General features: G+C 36.6%; 1 protein-coding gene across 1 annotated transcript in view; it reads right to left on the bottom strand.

Moving 5' to 3' along the window:
- shep (RNA binding motif single stranded interacting protein alan shepard) overlaps nt 1-16,214 on the bottom strand; it is a 1,233,958-nt gene that overhangs the window by 1,207,094 nt on the left and 10,650 nt on the right. The window contains exon 2 of the mRNA XM_073985862.1: nt 13,913-14,059. Coding sequence (XP_073841963.1) covers nt 13,913-14,038 — 126 coding nt within the window. The 5' untranslated portion in view covers nt 14,039-14,059. The remainder of the gene's footprint in view (nt 1-13,912; nt 14,060-16,214) is intronic.

Raw genomic sequence — 16,214 nt, forward strand, 5'->3', positions numbered from 1 at the left:
TTGGTTTCCGCGCAAGGCTCATTCGGGAAGACCAAATTGATGGTGTCGACGCGCAATGGGTCCATAGTTCTTATAATATTCTTCTTTTCTTATAATTTTGAGGCATTAAAAGACTGAGAGAAGTCTCCCTTGTCCCATCTCGGATGTTTGTAGAACAATTATAAAAGACTTCGTCTACCTCGGCACCTCCATAAACACAACAAACAACATCAGTTGTGAAATAAGAAGAAAAATTGTATTAGCCAACAGATGCTACTTTGGCTTAAGTAAGTAGTTTAAAAACAAAATCACATCTCGTCAAACAAAAACAACGCGTTACAAAACACTGATACTACCCGTGCTTGCGTAAGCAGATAAAGCAGTGCACAGTGGTTCTACTTGTATGGAAATGAGTGCTAAAAATAGTTACAATCGTGCCACCGCCTCGAAATATTAAACATAAGTTCATAACGAGCCCAAAATATAGAAAAAATTTTAGTGTATATAAACCCATATTTGGGCTTAGCCACCATATAAAGGTACCGCCAGATATTCTGTATTTTGAAGATTTTATCCAAATTTTCCAACCGAGCTTGCAACAAATTGTTCAATATAGGTCCAAGTTTAGGTATAGCTCCCATGTAAACGTACCTTCCGATTTCCCGAATTTTGACGATTTCATAGGAGTGGTAAAATGGAAAAAATTACCGGGCCCCAAAACCACTATTTCGATGAGGCACATTTTGCCGTATGAAAGTTAGCATATATGCTGAGTAGGGCGGGGCGTTTTGTATGGAAGGAAAAAACCTTAATGGGCCTTCGCGTTTCTGATTCCTAGGATTGAACTGAGCAAAAAAGTCCACTAGACCATACGTCTACCGCGAAAATCGAGCCTCCCGATTTTGACTTTAAGTTTTTTATCCACGTTTTTTGGACATTTTTGCACATAACGGCCAAACCATTTAGATTTTTGATCCAATACAAAGACAAATATTGTAGCCAAGACAGTGATTAAGAACTCTCTAATACATCGCAAAAGCATTGGAACTCCCTTCAAGCAGTTTTGGCTTTGAGAAGGTGCAATCTTTTCGGAAAATGTCGATAAATGGCACTGTGCTACAAAAGTTGACCAGAAAAATATTCAAGCGATCCGATGCAAAATTCTATCGTGTTGGGATCCACGGACACCGAAAATGCCTTAAGTACGTTTGGGTCACTTCGTTTTATTGTTTTATAACAGTAAAAGTAGTGAAAATCTGGGTTTCTTACATTTTCAAATTTAACCTTTAACTTTGGAGGTGAAAATGTAGGACGAACTTTTTGGCGTGGTGGTAAATTTTACCCCTATACATATTCTTTAATATTTCTCTATATATTATCTATTTTTTCTAATATCTCGCATTTTTTGTATGGTGTTGACTTAGCAAATAATAATATAACATCAAATCAAACCACGCACTTCGTTTTTGTAAAAAATTAGGCCCTACATTTCACAGACCTTTTTTAATCCAACAAAAAAGACATATTTTATTTTTAGAAAAAAAAAATAAAGAATATAACAATACTTAAAAACGTGAAATTAAATTTTTTGACAATCAGACGTACGTATTAAATAAAAATACAGGGATCATTCAAAAACACAAGTTTTTTAAAAATCTGCAGGGTACCAAATAGTTGATTTATCATTCATATTGATCGTACACATACATATGGGTTTGCTGCAAGCCACCCAGCCAGCATTTGGCAGATTGTTTTTTCAAAAATCACATTGAGGGGTCATTTTAGAGTCCTTTTGGTGATCAAAAAATAATTAAGTCGCTTGTATGATCAGAAAGGGACTCGAAAGTGACTCCCTGTAACGATTGAAAAGAGTTCAAATTAAAATACAACAACAAATGTGTAGTAATCACAAATAAATCATTTAGGCGTTTAAAATGTGACTATTTGTTCGTTATTTATAGTCACATTTTGAGCATCAGAAGATTGAAAAATGCTTAATCAAAAAATGGTCATCCAGGTGTTTGAAAAGTGATTATAATTATGTATCTTCTGATCATATTTTGAACAGATAGGTAATTAAATACTGATTGTTTTGTTTTGTTGAAAATAATTCTCATTTACACTTTCTACAAAACTTTGATATAAATGTAACGTAGAATAAGAAAATTCTTTTAATGTTTTCGTCTAATAAAACGACTCATAAATGACTCCCTAAAGACTCATAAACGATAATAAACATGACTCAAAAAAGACTCGAAAAAGAGTCCCAAATTAATCAACAAATCACCAATAAATGATTAAAATACGACTTGAAAAATACTTTATATGCCATCAGAAAATGGGCTAAAATGACTCGAAAATAATGCAGAGGAAGACTCATTTGTGATTTGTTTAGAAGAGTCACCTGATGTTACGTTTTCCTCCCGACAAAGGAGTCATTTATGATCAGAAAATGAGCTCATATACTAGCTTTTTAATCGAATTTGATTAAAATTTTCAAAAAATGCTGGCTGGGTACTTTGTTTGATTAGAAGCAGGTATGTGTAGTTTTTTATGCATACTAAGCATATATAACATATTTTGGAGTCCCTGGGATATATTTTATATGGGGCTATTGAGTCCTTGCAAAAGATCCTAATAATGATTTCACATAGGTAGCCTTTGGTTATATTGAATTCAGGATCGACCATCACCGTCAACTTTGCTGAACGTATCGTCCTCTTCTAGCAATTTACTTATTATAGGAACACTGATTTGCTGTGAAAATGGCATAACTGAATATGCAGAATATATAATTCATACGCCAAATTTGACGTGTGTTCAAAACTTTTCCATGAAATTCATACGTCGTATTGGACGTGGGGTAATTTTTTTACATAGGATACTTACGTTAGTTTGGAGGTGGTGGTAAAATATTTTCTATGCCACAGTGACAAGAACTTGGACGTGGGGTAATTTTTACACCACCGTAAGCATATCTCCTCACTTGCTAGTCATATGACAACCAAAACATTACTGACTACTTACGCCAAGGAAATATGAAGATACGGGGAAAATTAGACCGATCGCTCAAAGCATGCGAGAGTAGTTAACAAAATATAAGCGACGGGGAGGTGGGGGTACCTCCACAGTTAAAGGTTAAACGGGCATATCTTCTTTTTTCACAACGGATTTCTATTGATCCTTCTTCCTTTTAAAGGGGTGAGTAACATCTTTCGAACAAGTTATTATTTTTTTTAATCGGTTCACAAATGGCTAAGTTATAGTGGTTTCTGTCTAAAAACCCCCACAATAAAATATGTTTTTTTTTGGTTTTGTTCAATATTTATTTTGATAATTGTAAGAAATTCAGTTATAGTTTTTTGTGGGGGTTTTCAGATAGAAACCACTATAACTTAGCCATTTGTGAACCGATTAAAAAAAGTAGTAACTTATTCGAAAGATATTACTCACCCCTTTAAAAGGAAGAAGGATCAATAGAAATCCGTTGTGAAAAAAAAAAACAAGATATGCCCGCTTAAATTTGAAAATGTAAGAAACCCAGATTTTCACTATTTTTACCGTTATAAAAAAATAAAACGAAGTGACCCAAACGAACTAAAGGCATTTTCGTTGTCCATGGATCCCAACACGATAGAATTTAGCACCAGAACGCTTGAATATTTTTCTGGTCAACTTTTGTAGCACAGTGCCATTTATCGACATTTTCCGAAAAGTTTGAACCTTCTCAAGGCCAATGCTTTTGCGATGTATTAGAGAGTTCTTAATCACTGTCTTGGCTACAATTTTTGTCTTTGTATTGGATCGAAAATTTCAATGGTTTGGCCGTTATATGCAAAAAAGTCCAAAAAACGTGGATATAAAATTTAAGTCAAAATCGGGAGTCTCGATTTTCGCGGTAGACCTATGGTCTAGTGGACTTTTTTGCTCAGTTCCATCCCAGGAATCAGAAACGCGAAGGGCTCATTAAGGTTTTCAAATCGCCCCGGCCTAATGCTGAGAGTATAAAAATAGGAATTGATTTTTGGTCATCAGGGTAGAACAGTCATTTTGTTTTCGAAATTTTGAGATATTAACGCTGAATTTTCTTTCAGTCGATAAAGCAGGGCTTTCTAATAATTTTTCACCAAAGAAAACCTATAAATAATTCGGCGGACACCGAAATAACGACGTAAAAGGGTTTAAATTGGCAGATATTTAAACATCTCGGAATATCAATTAGATTCCCGCAGTTATGTCATATTTCTTCACAATAAGATAAAATATGACACAGACAACCTCGACGGATACAATATCTGTCAATTTAAACCCTTTTGCGATGTTATTTCGGTTTCCGCAGAATTATTTTTAGGTTTTCGTTGGTGAAAAATTATTAGAAAACCCTGCTTTATCGATTGAAAGAAAATTCGGCGGTAATATCTCAAAAATTCACGAAAATAAAATGACTGTTCTATCCTGATGAACAAATTTCAATGCCTATTTTTCATAGTACTATCGGAAAAATGATCAGGAAAATCATATCGCGAAGAGCTAGAAACACAATTTTTTCCGTGTTTGATATGGAACATTATAGACTATAAATCCCTACAAGATTAAAAACGTAGACTCATTCGCTTCGGGATAAATAAGCTGACATTAACCAAAATTTAGGTGTTCTATTCTACTGACGTGGGGTGTACCAGAAAGTCATTTACAAAGAATTTATTTTTAAGAAGGTTAGAAAACGATTTATGGTTTTTTTTTCGTAAAAGCATTGTCAATCCCATCAACTATAAGTCTCATTCTTTAATTTTTTATATAATTTCACTCATAAGCTGCGAATGCTTTGGGGATGTATTTTACGTTTTTAAGGCAACACATAAAAATGTCAACTTCTTCGACTTAACTTGACATTTTACCGCTGTAAATTGGCAAAAATTGTACTGCATATTAAAAGTTTAATGTGTTTAGAGAATATTGATTTCAATCATAAATGTTTCGATTTTTGTCCAACGGCGGAACCACTGTGCATTGCTTGGTGTGTTTGAGAGAAAAATTCTTCGAAAGATTAACGGGCCAATCTGCGTTGACGGTAAATATCGACGTCGTATGAACCAGGAGCTGTAATTGCTGTACAAATACGGGCCACATGGCGGTACACGTAGAGCTGGCAGGCCAAAGCTTCGATGTAGAAAACAAGTGAAGTAACGGAGTGGAATGGAAATCTTTTCTTAGTTCGGGTTATAGGACAAACGTTCTGTAATAGGCCTACTAAGCATGTAAGTAGTCAGAGGTTAGAAAGAACAACATTTACCTTCTTAAGTGGATTTAACTTGGTATTTTAGAATCTCAATGGCTAGAAAGCCTCCAACAGAAAATGATCAGTATAAATTGATTATCATCAGTTAATACATTATTCTTTTCCAAGGAATTATACTTAACGGAAAGGAAGAGCTTAGTAGTTATTAATTGTTCATATTTACTTCAATACAGCTCATAATGGAGGGCACAAAAAGTTCGGCCTGGTCGAAATTAACGCAGTTCTTACTTGTTTATGTGTATGTTCTTTCATTCAGCCAATGTGCGATTCATGAATTTTTAATAAATGCCAATTCATTCCTTTTAAAAAAAATGCATCACATCTTCATAAAATCCATTAGCAAAATACTGATTTTACACATAAACCACATCATCTATGTATCTACCAAATTATCATTAGATGCAAACATACAATCAAATATCGAAATAACTTTATGTAATAATTATCTGTAACACATTTTAATGATTATTGTTTATTTATGGTCAAACTTTGGCACGAAAAACAATAATAAACCCATATAAAAACCAAGACCATTCCAATTCAACCACAAATATTCAAGAATGTGGTTGGTCTATGAATTCTCCTTTCTTATTTAGTAATCAAATAAATACACATTATGAACTCCAGCACACACACACATACACCAACATAGGAGCTCCCTTATTTCGAAATTAAATCACAAAAATTATTTATGATTTCTTTATATGCTCATTAACTTGTGGTAGAACAAGGAGGGAGGGGACAGGAATACATATTTTTGCAACTCAGTTAATGAACTTCATCCAGCTGTTTAGTTTTGATTGGGTGGTTAGCTGAATAGGAGATGAAATACCACCTAGACCAGAAGAATAGAAAAGTTTTCTCTACGAAATTATTGTTACCACAATCAAATGTCGTTATGTTCCACGCCATCATCATCGTCGTAATCGTTGCCACAACCACCGCACACAACAGCCGTCACAGTTATTGTATAAAATTATTATGACATAAAAGCAAAAAATTAAATATTTTTAATTATCCCAACAAACATCTAACAATTAAGAGGGAAGTCATAAAAGTCAATATCATTAAATCATGATTTCATTCACACGCATACAAGCATATGTGTGCGTTTTTGACAAACTAAGTTCGTGATTTTAGCGTGGGGTCTTTTAACAATTTGTGCAAAATACTTGAATAATGGCGATGACGATTTTTGGAACTTCTGATTAGGTTGATAGTTAATAGCACTGTTCGAGAACCTGCAAACATTTCCTATTACTGGCAGATTTCCAACTCTTGGAACAATGTTTCCTGCAGGCCACACCTTCAAAATACTGAGATCTATTTTCTAATGCATTTTCTATGGAATTCCATACATCTATGAAGATAAAAAATTGGAGTTTTGGTCAGTAAAATCAAATTTTGAAACCTGGACACCAACTTAGAAGCAGTTCGCCAAATCAGACGTAGGGAATAGACTTACTTTTTTTCGACTCACGGTGGATCTGTCCTTCGGGATTCTTAATATACTCACCAAGGGCAATTATCTCTGCCCCAGATTTTCACCTCAATTTTGTGTCACAGTGTTATCTATCTAATCAAAAGTGTGTTCAGACAGGTGAAAGGTACCTTATATGGGGCTATATCAAAGTGTGGACCACCTTTTAAATTTGTTGGTGGAAAAGTTTTAAAACTGCATTAAACCTCGAAATTCAAAAAACGGGAAATTCTGTCAAACAAATCTTCAGAATGCCGAAAGCGGGAGGATCTTATATATGGGAGCTATACCAAAACATGGACCAATGTTGATTTTTAGGAAAGCAGTTTCGTGACCACTGAAAATTGAAATGTCCAATAAATAACCGCACATGCCAAATTACAGATAGTTCGGAAAAAATTTTAGCTAAACTTCTATGGGATTTATACCAAAAAATGGACCTATATTGACGATTTTTAGTGGAGAAGTTTTGTGGCCACTGCGAACCTTAAATGTCAAATTACAGAAAGGTCGGCTAAAAATTTTAGCTAACATACTAAAAATTCCAAAAATTGGGAGGTACCGCTATATAGGGTTCGGTTAAAAATTGTAGCTAAAATCCTTAACATGCCGAAAATCGGGAGGTACCAATTTATGGGGGCTATACCAAAACATGGACCTATATTGGCGATTTTTGGTGGAGAAGTTTTGTGTCCACAAATAAACTCAAATGTCAAATTACAGATAATTAAAAAACCCAAAATCGGAAGGTACCGTTATATAGGGGCTATGCCAAAACCTGGACTTATATAGACGATTCTTGTTGGAGAAGTTTCGTGGCCACTGAGAACCTCAAATGCTAAATTACTGATAGTTCGGTTAAAAATTTTAGCTAAAATCCTCAAAATGCCGAAAATCGGGAGGTACCGTTATATGGGGGCTATACCAAAACATGGACCTCTGTTGACGTTATATGGTGGAGAAGTTTCGAGACCACTGAGAACTTCAAATGTCAAACTACAGATAGTTCGGATAAAAATTGTATCTAAAATCCTCAAAATACCGTAAATCGGGAGGTATCGTTATATGGGGTCTATACCAAAACATTGCTCTATATTGATGATTTCTGGTGTAGAAGTTCCGTGGCCACTGAGAACCTGAAATGTCAAATTACAGCTAGTTCGGTTAAAAATTGTAGCTAAAATCCTCATAATAACGACAATCGGGAGGTACCGTTATATGGTGGCTATACCAAAACATGGACTTATATAGACGATTTTTGGTGGAGAAGTTTTGTGGCCATTGAGGACCTCAAATGTCAAATCACAGATAGCTCGGATAAAAATTGTAGCTAAAATCTTCAAAACACCGAAAATCGGGAGGTACCGTTATATGGGGTATACACCAAATCATGGACTAATGTTGACGATTTTTGGTGGAGAAGTTTCGTGACCACTGATAACCTCAAATGTCAAATTACAGCCAGTTCGATAAAAAATTGTAGGTAAAGTCATCAAAATAGCGAAAACCGGGTGGTACCGTTATATGGGGCCTGTACCAAAACATGGACCTATGTTGACGATTTATGGTGGAGAAGTTTCGTGGCCACCGAGAACCTCAAATGTCAAATTACAGCTAGTTCGGGTAAAAATTGTATCTAAAATTCTCAAAATACCGCAAATCGGGAGGTACCGTTATATGGTGGCTATACCAAAACATGGGTGACGTAGGGAATGGAAGATACCAAGCAACGGTCCGGACCGGTTTTAACATGGCAAAGCCCAGGATTTATCTTGGTCCCTCTTTCATCCCAAGTGGACACTGACCTTCCCGTGGTGCCACCTGGGGAACTGCCTTTGACACCCGTTAAAGGCAGTGAGCTAACATGGGCCGCGCGTTCACCCATAAGAACGTTAAAAACTTGTGTTTGGGCGTCGGGTTAGTAACCCTCCCCTAGAAAAAACAGCCTACTATGAAAAAACGAAAGAAAAGAAAAACAAACCCCTCTAAAGTTGACGAACCCCGCAAACGTTTTAAGGACCATGATCTGCGATTCTGCACATGGAATGTTCGCACTCTTTATAGAGAAGGTGCAGTCTTCGCATTGGCAGACGTACTTGAAAAGTACAAGACCGATATTACTGCCATACAGGAAATACGATGGATTGGGAAAGGCGTCACAACAACACCTAAAGGTGGCGCACTGTATTATAGCTGCCATGACGTAAAGCATGAGTTTGGTTGTGGATTCGTAGTTAGTCGGAGACTAAAACATCTGCTCTCCAGCTTCACCAAAGCGAATGAAAGACTTGCTGCAATTCGAATAAAAGCTAAATTCTTCAACATCAGCTTTATTTGCGCTCATGCTCCCACTGAAGAAAAGGACGAACAGACCAAAGATATATTTTACGAGCGCTTAGAAGAAACATATGACCGTTGCCCTGCCCATGACATTAAAATCATTCTAGGCGATTTTAATGCCCAACAGTCGGGAAATTCAGTCTCCACAGTGAAACATCTGACAATGGTATGAGGCTGATAGACTTTGCAGCTGCAAAAAACATGGTAGTTAGCAGTACCATATTTAATCAGCTCGATATTCATAAGGGCACCTGGCTGTCTCCAGATTAGAAAACAAGAAATCAAATTGATCATGTTGTGATAGATGAAAGACATTCATCGAGCGTGTTGTATGTACGATCGTTCCGAGGCGCAAACATTGATTCGGACTACTTCCTTGTTGCAGCACTACTTCCTTGTTACGCTTAAACGTAGCAAACAAAGTACGAACAGACACAACACGAAAGTTAGACATCGGTAAGCTGCCATCACAACAGATAGCCACAGCATATTCCACTCAACTAGCCCTATTGCTTAGTCAAAGCACTCCTCATCCCGATAACATATCAGCGCAATGGCAAAGCATTGCCCACTCCATGCAAACAGCCGCAAAATCCATACTTGGATACCAGAGACCTCCACCAAGGAATCCATGGTATGATCAGGAGTGTCGTGCTGCCACCGAGGAGAAAAATGCGGCATATAAGGCTACTTTACAATCCGTAGCAACGCGTAGCGCACGAGAGAGGTACAGGGAGAAAAGGAGAGAGGAGAAACGTCTTTTCCGCAGGAAAAAGAGAGAGATGGAAAAGCGGGAGTGTGAAAAAATCGAGATGTACAGGAGCCAGAATGAAGTCCGAAAATTCTACCAAAGAGTCAAGCATCAAACTGATGGCTTTGGTACAGGCACATCCTCCTGTAGAGACCAGCAAGTTAATTTGGTAACTGATACAGATAGTGTACTCAGGATATGGAAAGAACATTTTTCAAATCTGTTGGTATACAATAGCAGCGAAGACGACGATGAGGTAAAGACAGCAATAAATCGGCTGAAGAATAATAAGGCAGCAGGGGCCGATGGCTTACCAGCCGAGCTGTTCAAAACCGGAGGCGACACGCTGATAAGGTGTATTCATCACCTAGTTAGCACCATCTGGCAGGAAGAACGAGTACCCGACGATTGGAACCTGAGTATCCTGTGCCCCGTCCACAAGAAGGGAGATAAGACTGTATGCTCCAACTGTAGGGGCATAAGTCTTCTCCCTATCGCCTACAAGATAGTGTCAGGGATATTGTGCGAACGACTAAAGCCCATGGTCAACGAAATAATTGGACCATACCAATGCGGCTTTAGACTTGGCAAGTCCACCATTGACCGGATATTTACCCTGCGGCAAATCCTGGAGAAGATCCAAGAGATGCAGATCGACACCTGCCACCTTTTGTCGATTATAAAGCAGCCTTCGACAGCCCGCTACGATCAAAGGTATTCCAAGCCAAGCTCATTCGTCTTTGTAAAATGACTCTAACTGACACAAGATCTTCAGTTAAAAAAGGAAAGAACCTCTCCGAAGCGTTTTGTACCAAAAGAGGTTTCAGGCAAGGAGACAGCCTTTCGTGTGATCTTTTCAACATCCTGCTGGAAAAGGTTATACGAGAGGCAAACGTCAAAAGAAGTGGCACAATCTAAACCAATAGCCACATGTAACTTGCTTATGCTGATGATATAGACATCATGGGACGATGAGTAAAAAAAGTAACCGATACCTTTATGAAAGTCGAAGAAGAATCTTCTAAAGTGGGTCTGGCGGTAAACGGCGAGAAGACCAAGTTGATGGTGTCGACGCGCAATGCGTCCATTGAGATCGGACCAACTGTTGAAGTTGGTTCCTATAATTTTAAGGTAGTAAAAGACTTCGTATACCTCGGCACCGCCGTAAAGACAACAAACGACATCAGTTGTGAAATAAAAAGAAGAATTGTATTGGCCAACAGATGCCACTTTGGCTTAAGTAAGCATTTCAAAAACAAAGCCACAACTCGTCAAAAATAATAACGCTTTACAAAACACTGATACTATCCGTGCTGATGTATGGTTCCGAAGCCTGGATACTTGCGCAAGCAGATAAGGCAGTGCTTGGCGTGTTTGAGAGGAAAATTCTTCGAAAGATCTATGGACCAATCTGCGTAAACGGTGAATATAGACGTCGCATCAACCACGAGTTGTATCAGCTATACAACGACATCAGTATAGATAAACGTATCGAGATGCAGCTATTGCGTTGGCTAGTCCATATAATAAGAATGAGCGATGATGAACCCGCTAAAAAGGCGTATAAATTGGAGCCACATGGCGGTGCACGCAGAATTGGCAGGCCAAAGAATAGATGGCGCAAACAAGTGGATGAAGAGATGACAAGGCGCGGTGTTCCAGAAAGCGAAGCACTAAACAGAGAGAATTGATGATCTTTCCTTGGTTCGGTCTATGGAACAAATGTTCTGTAATGGGCCAGCTAAGTAAGTAAGATTGTCTTTATCGATCTCATATTAAACTTGTTCACTTTGAAGTATTCATATTGTAGCTCAATCCATTTTCGCAGACAATAACTTCAACAATGTGCAATGAAGACAAGTAAAAAGTCGTTATGTTCGGCCGGCCGGCTCAACTTTTTATACCCTCCACCATAAAATAGTCTTAATTAAAATGGAATAATTGGTTTCCCTTCACAATTTTAGGGGCTATAACAAAACATTGATCCATGTTGACGATTTTTAGTATAGAAGTTTGGTGGCCACAGAGAACCTCAAATGTCAAATACAGCTATTTCGGTTAAAAATTGTAGCTAAAACCGATTTTTGGGAGTTACCGTTATATGGTGGAGAAGTTTCGTGGCCTATGAGAACCTCAAATATCAACTTACAGATAGTTCGGTTGAAAATTTTAGGTAAAATCCTCAAAATACCGAAAATCGGGATGTACCTCAAATGTATAATTACAGATAGTTCGGTTAAAAATTGTAGCTAAAATCCTCAAAATTTCAAAAAACAGGAGGTACCATTATATGGGGGCTATACCAAAACATGGACCTATATTGACGAATTTGGTGGAGCAGCTTTGTGTCCATTAAGAAACTCAAATGTCAAATTACAAATAGTTAAAAATACCAAAAAACGGGAGGTTCCGTTGTATGGGAGCTATACCAAAACATGGTCCTACATATGTTGACGATTTATGGTAGAGAAGTGTCGTGTCTACTAAGAAACTCAAATGTCAAATTACAGATAGTTAAAAAATACCGAAAATCGGGAGGTACCGTTATATAGGGGCTATGCCAAACCATGGACCGGTATTGACGATTTTTGTTGGAGAAGTTTCGTGGCCATTGAAAACCTCCAACGTTAAATTACAGAAAGTTGGTTAAAAATTTTAGCTAAAATGCTCAAAATTCCGAAAATCGGGAGGTACAGTAATATAGGGGCTATGCCAATCCAATGACCTATGTTGACGATTTTTGGTGGAGAAGTTTCGTGATCACTGAGAACCTCAAATGCCAAATACAGCTAGTTCGGTTAAAAATTGTAGCTAAAATCCTCAAAATACCGAAAATCGGGAGGTACCGTTATATGGGGGATATACCAAAACATGGACCTATGTTGACGATTTATTGTGGAGAAGTTTCGAGGCCACTGAGAACCTCAAATGCCAATTTACAGCTAGTTCGGTTTAAACTTCTAGCTAAAATCCCCAAAATACCGAAAATCGGGAGGTACCGTTATATGGGGACTATATCAAAACCTGGACCAATATAGCCTATCTTCGAACTTGATCTGCCTGCAAACAAAATACACATCCTCTCAAAATTTCAGCGTCCTATCTCCATTTTTGTGGATGCTAGAGTGATTACCACAGGCGGACGAGCGGATGTACATGCTTAGATCGACTCACAATTTTACCCTGACCAAGAATATATAATTTATAGTGTCGCAAATGGTTATTAGTTACAAACGGAAACACAAACTTAATATACCCTCCTTCATACTAGTGTGGAGGGTGTAAAAAAAATAATACAACATTACTAATAACTCATAACGTTGCTCCCACCAAATAAGAGGAGTAAATTTCTTTAATGAAAACTTCATTCGACGACGACATAATGTTGAAGCAACCAACACACAAGTCAACCAACCAAGCAACCCATACAGCCTGCCAAGAACTTATTAAGTTCTTCCTCTGCCAACAAAACTTGAATTGGCTTCCTACGCAACAAACAGCGTTTGCTGGCAGAATAAATGATATAAATGTTACTCAAGATAGACATTCTTTATGTGATAATTTCTTCCTTTCAGCAGCAGTAGCAGAAGTGGCACAAGAAGGAGAATAATATGCCATGTAATTAATAATAATTTAGGGCATAATTAAAACTTCCACAAGTAATCGATGTGCACAGAGACAGTGCGATTTTTTTTTGCTTTTTTAAGTTTCATTCCAATTACTTTCTTATGTAACGCTTAGAGAAGAAGCCGAATATGTTTTTAAAATGAGATCTTGTAAATTTAGTTTCCAGGCATGTGTTTAAAATCATTGATTTATAAGCTATCCTAAATCAGACGATTTGAATTCAAATATCAATATAAGCTGACCCACAAGAATGAAAAAAAGTGAAAGGAAGTTGGACATACGTATGCGTTTTTATTTCAAACATACAGGGATAAGGTGGATTGCATTTGTTCAATATTTATAGATTTACGATTATTTTTAGAACATATATATGTTGTAAAATATAATATTGCTAATTAAATATTAAATGTGTGTTATTATTATTATTTGTACTTACATTGCTAAAATGATGAGGGCGCATCAGTGGTTGCTGTAGTGTTGGTCTCATAGTAACACTCTGATGAGCGAAGGGTGTCATTTGAGGTGGTAGAGCTGGAGCAGGAGTATATTGCGGTTGATTCATGTTTTTTACGAATATATATGTCTGCAAATACAAATAAATAAAGTTTTTATTAAATATTTATGAAAATTACGTATGTACTATGTAAATACCTAAGAAATATTTATACCCTCAGTCTTATATAACCTCCCCAATTTGAAAAAAGGTCTCATAGAACCAGCTATTTTAGATCCTTTAAGAAACAACTTTAAAAAGATCCTCCAATGAAAGATCAAAATTTACTTAAAACAGTGTCATTAGAGTGTAACATGCTGACTAGAGTGGGGCGATTTGAACACCATCACGTGCGCCTGGAGTTTCTAATTCTTGGGATTGTACTGAGCAAAAAAGTCATCTAGACTATATGTCTACGGTGAAAATCGAGCCCCCGGATTTTGACTTGAAGTGGTTTTTCAAGGATTTTTGGATATTTTGGAATATAACAACCAAAACACTGAGATTTTCGATCCAATACAAAGACAACAATTGTAGCCAAGACAATAATAAAGAACTCTCTAGTACATCGCAAAAGCATTGGAACGCTCCTTCAGGTAGTTATGGCCTCGAGAATTTGCACATTTTTCGGAAAATATCGATAAACGACACTGTGCTACAAAATGGAACTCAAAGTCAGTGGGTGGAAAATTTCTTTTGGAGATGAAAGCCCTTGGCGAGTGTACTGGGAACCCAAAAGGAAATTTTCACCATAGGTCAAGTTTCCGAGATATTGCGTGATTAATAGTTTAATTTTGGCCCCTTAATTTGTGAACAAATAGCTTTATATCTCTCTAAAGCGTCATTTTGACATTACATGTCTTCAGTCAAATCGAATGGTGAATCTTTTTGTATAATATTTCATCCCTCTGACTCAATTCCTTTCAAGTCCTTTTCGTCCTTTATTTTTTGAACCGTAGTAAAAGTACCACAAGGCGAGATTTTAGAGCATCCAAATATTCTACAAAAATGTTGTTCAGAAGATTTTAGGTACGTTTCTCATTGATGACCAATCGATATTTCCCCGTTTTCATGGTCCTTTTTGACATTTTACCGGTTTTTGTTCAGATAACTATGTTTTGTTTTTATGTATATTCGTTGTTGGTCTGTGGTGCTTCTGAAATACCATAAATAGCTCTTGTAATGACGAACACGTTAATAACAAATTTTATAGGAGGGAAGATCCGGTTATCTAAATTTTTGAACCGGATATTCTGATTTCTGGTTTTAAGTATCCGATTAACCGTATATGTATATCATTAGAAAGCTAATAAAATGGTCAATCAAATGACAGCAAGTAGCTGATTACAACATTGTTGGTTACGAAGCTAGAACAAAATAAATATTGAACAAAACAAAAAACATTATAGTTTTGGATAGAATGTAGGAAAAATAAGAAATAGAACATTTTATAATTCTGCGCTATGGAAAAATGAAAAAATTAAAAAATTATTTATGGCGAAATTAATTCGTTCTTGATGAACTTTAAGTGCATGATAAAAAAACAACATAACACAAATACATCTCGCCATAACTCAGAAGTTTGACCTATGACATAAATGCCCTTCCAGATTTATAATATTATCTTAATCGACTTTCATGGCCAAAAAGAACCCAGTGATATTTTACATCAAAATCGGTTTAAGAACGCGGTTTTTTGTTCTAGCTTCGTAACCAACAAAGTTGTAATCAGCTACTTGCTGTCATTTGATTGACCATTTTATTAGCTTTCTAATGATATACATATACGGTTAATCGGATACTTAAAACCGGTTCCAAAAACGGTTTTAATATCAGAATATCCGGTTCAAAAATTTAGATAACCGGATCTTTCCTCCTATAAATTTTGTTATTAACGTGTTCGTCATTACAAGAGCTATTTATGGTAAGTATTTCAGAAGCACCACAGACCAATAACGAATATATGTACATAAAAACAAAACATAGTTTTCTGAACAAAGACCGGTAAAATGTCAAAAAGGACCATGAAAACGGGGAAATATCGATTGGTCATCAATGAGAAACGTACCTAAAATCTTCTGAACAACATTTTTGTAGAATATTTGGATGCTGTAAAATCTCGCCATGTGGTACTTTTACTACGGTTCAAAAAATAAAGGACGAAAAGGACATGAAAGGAATTAAGTTAGAGGGATGAAGTATTCTACAAAAATATTCACCATTCGACATGTTATGTCAAAATGAA

This window comes from Musca autumnalis, unplaced genomic scaffold (assembly GCF_047663935.1).
Source record: "Musca autumnalis isolate F117 unplaced genomic scaffold, ASM4766393v1 scaffold_4, whole genome shotgun sequence".
NCBI classification, from domain to species: Eukaryota; Metazoa; Arthropoda; class Insecta; order Diptera; family Muscidae; genus Musca; species Musca autumnalis.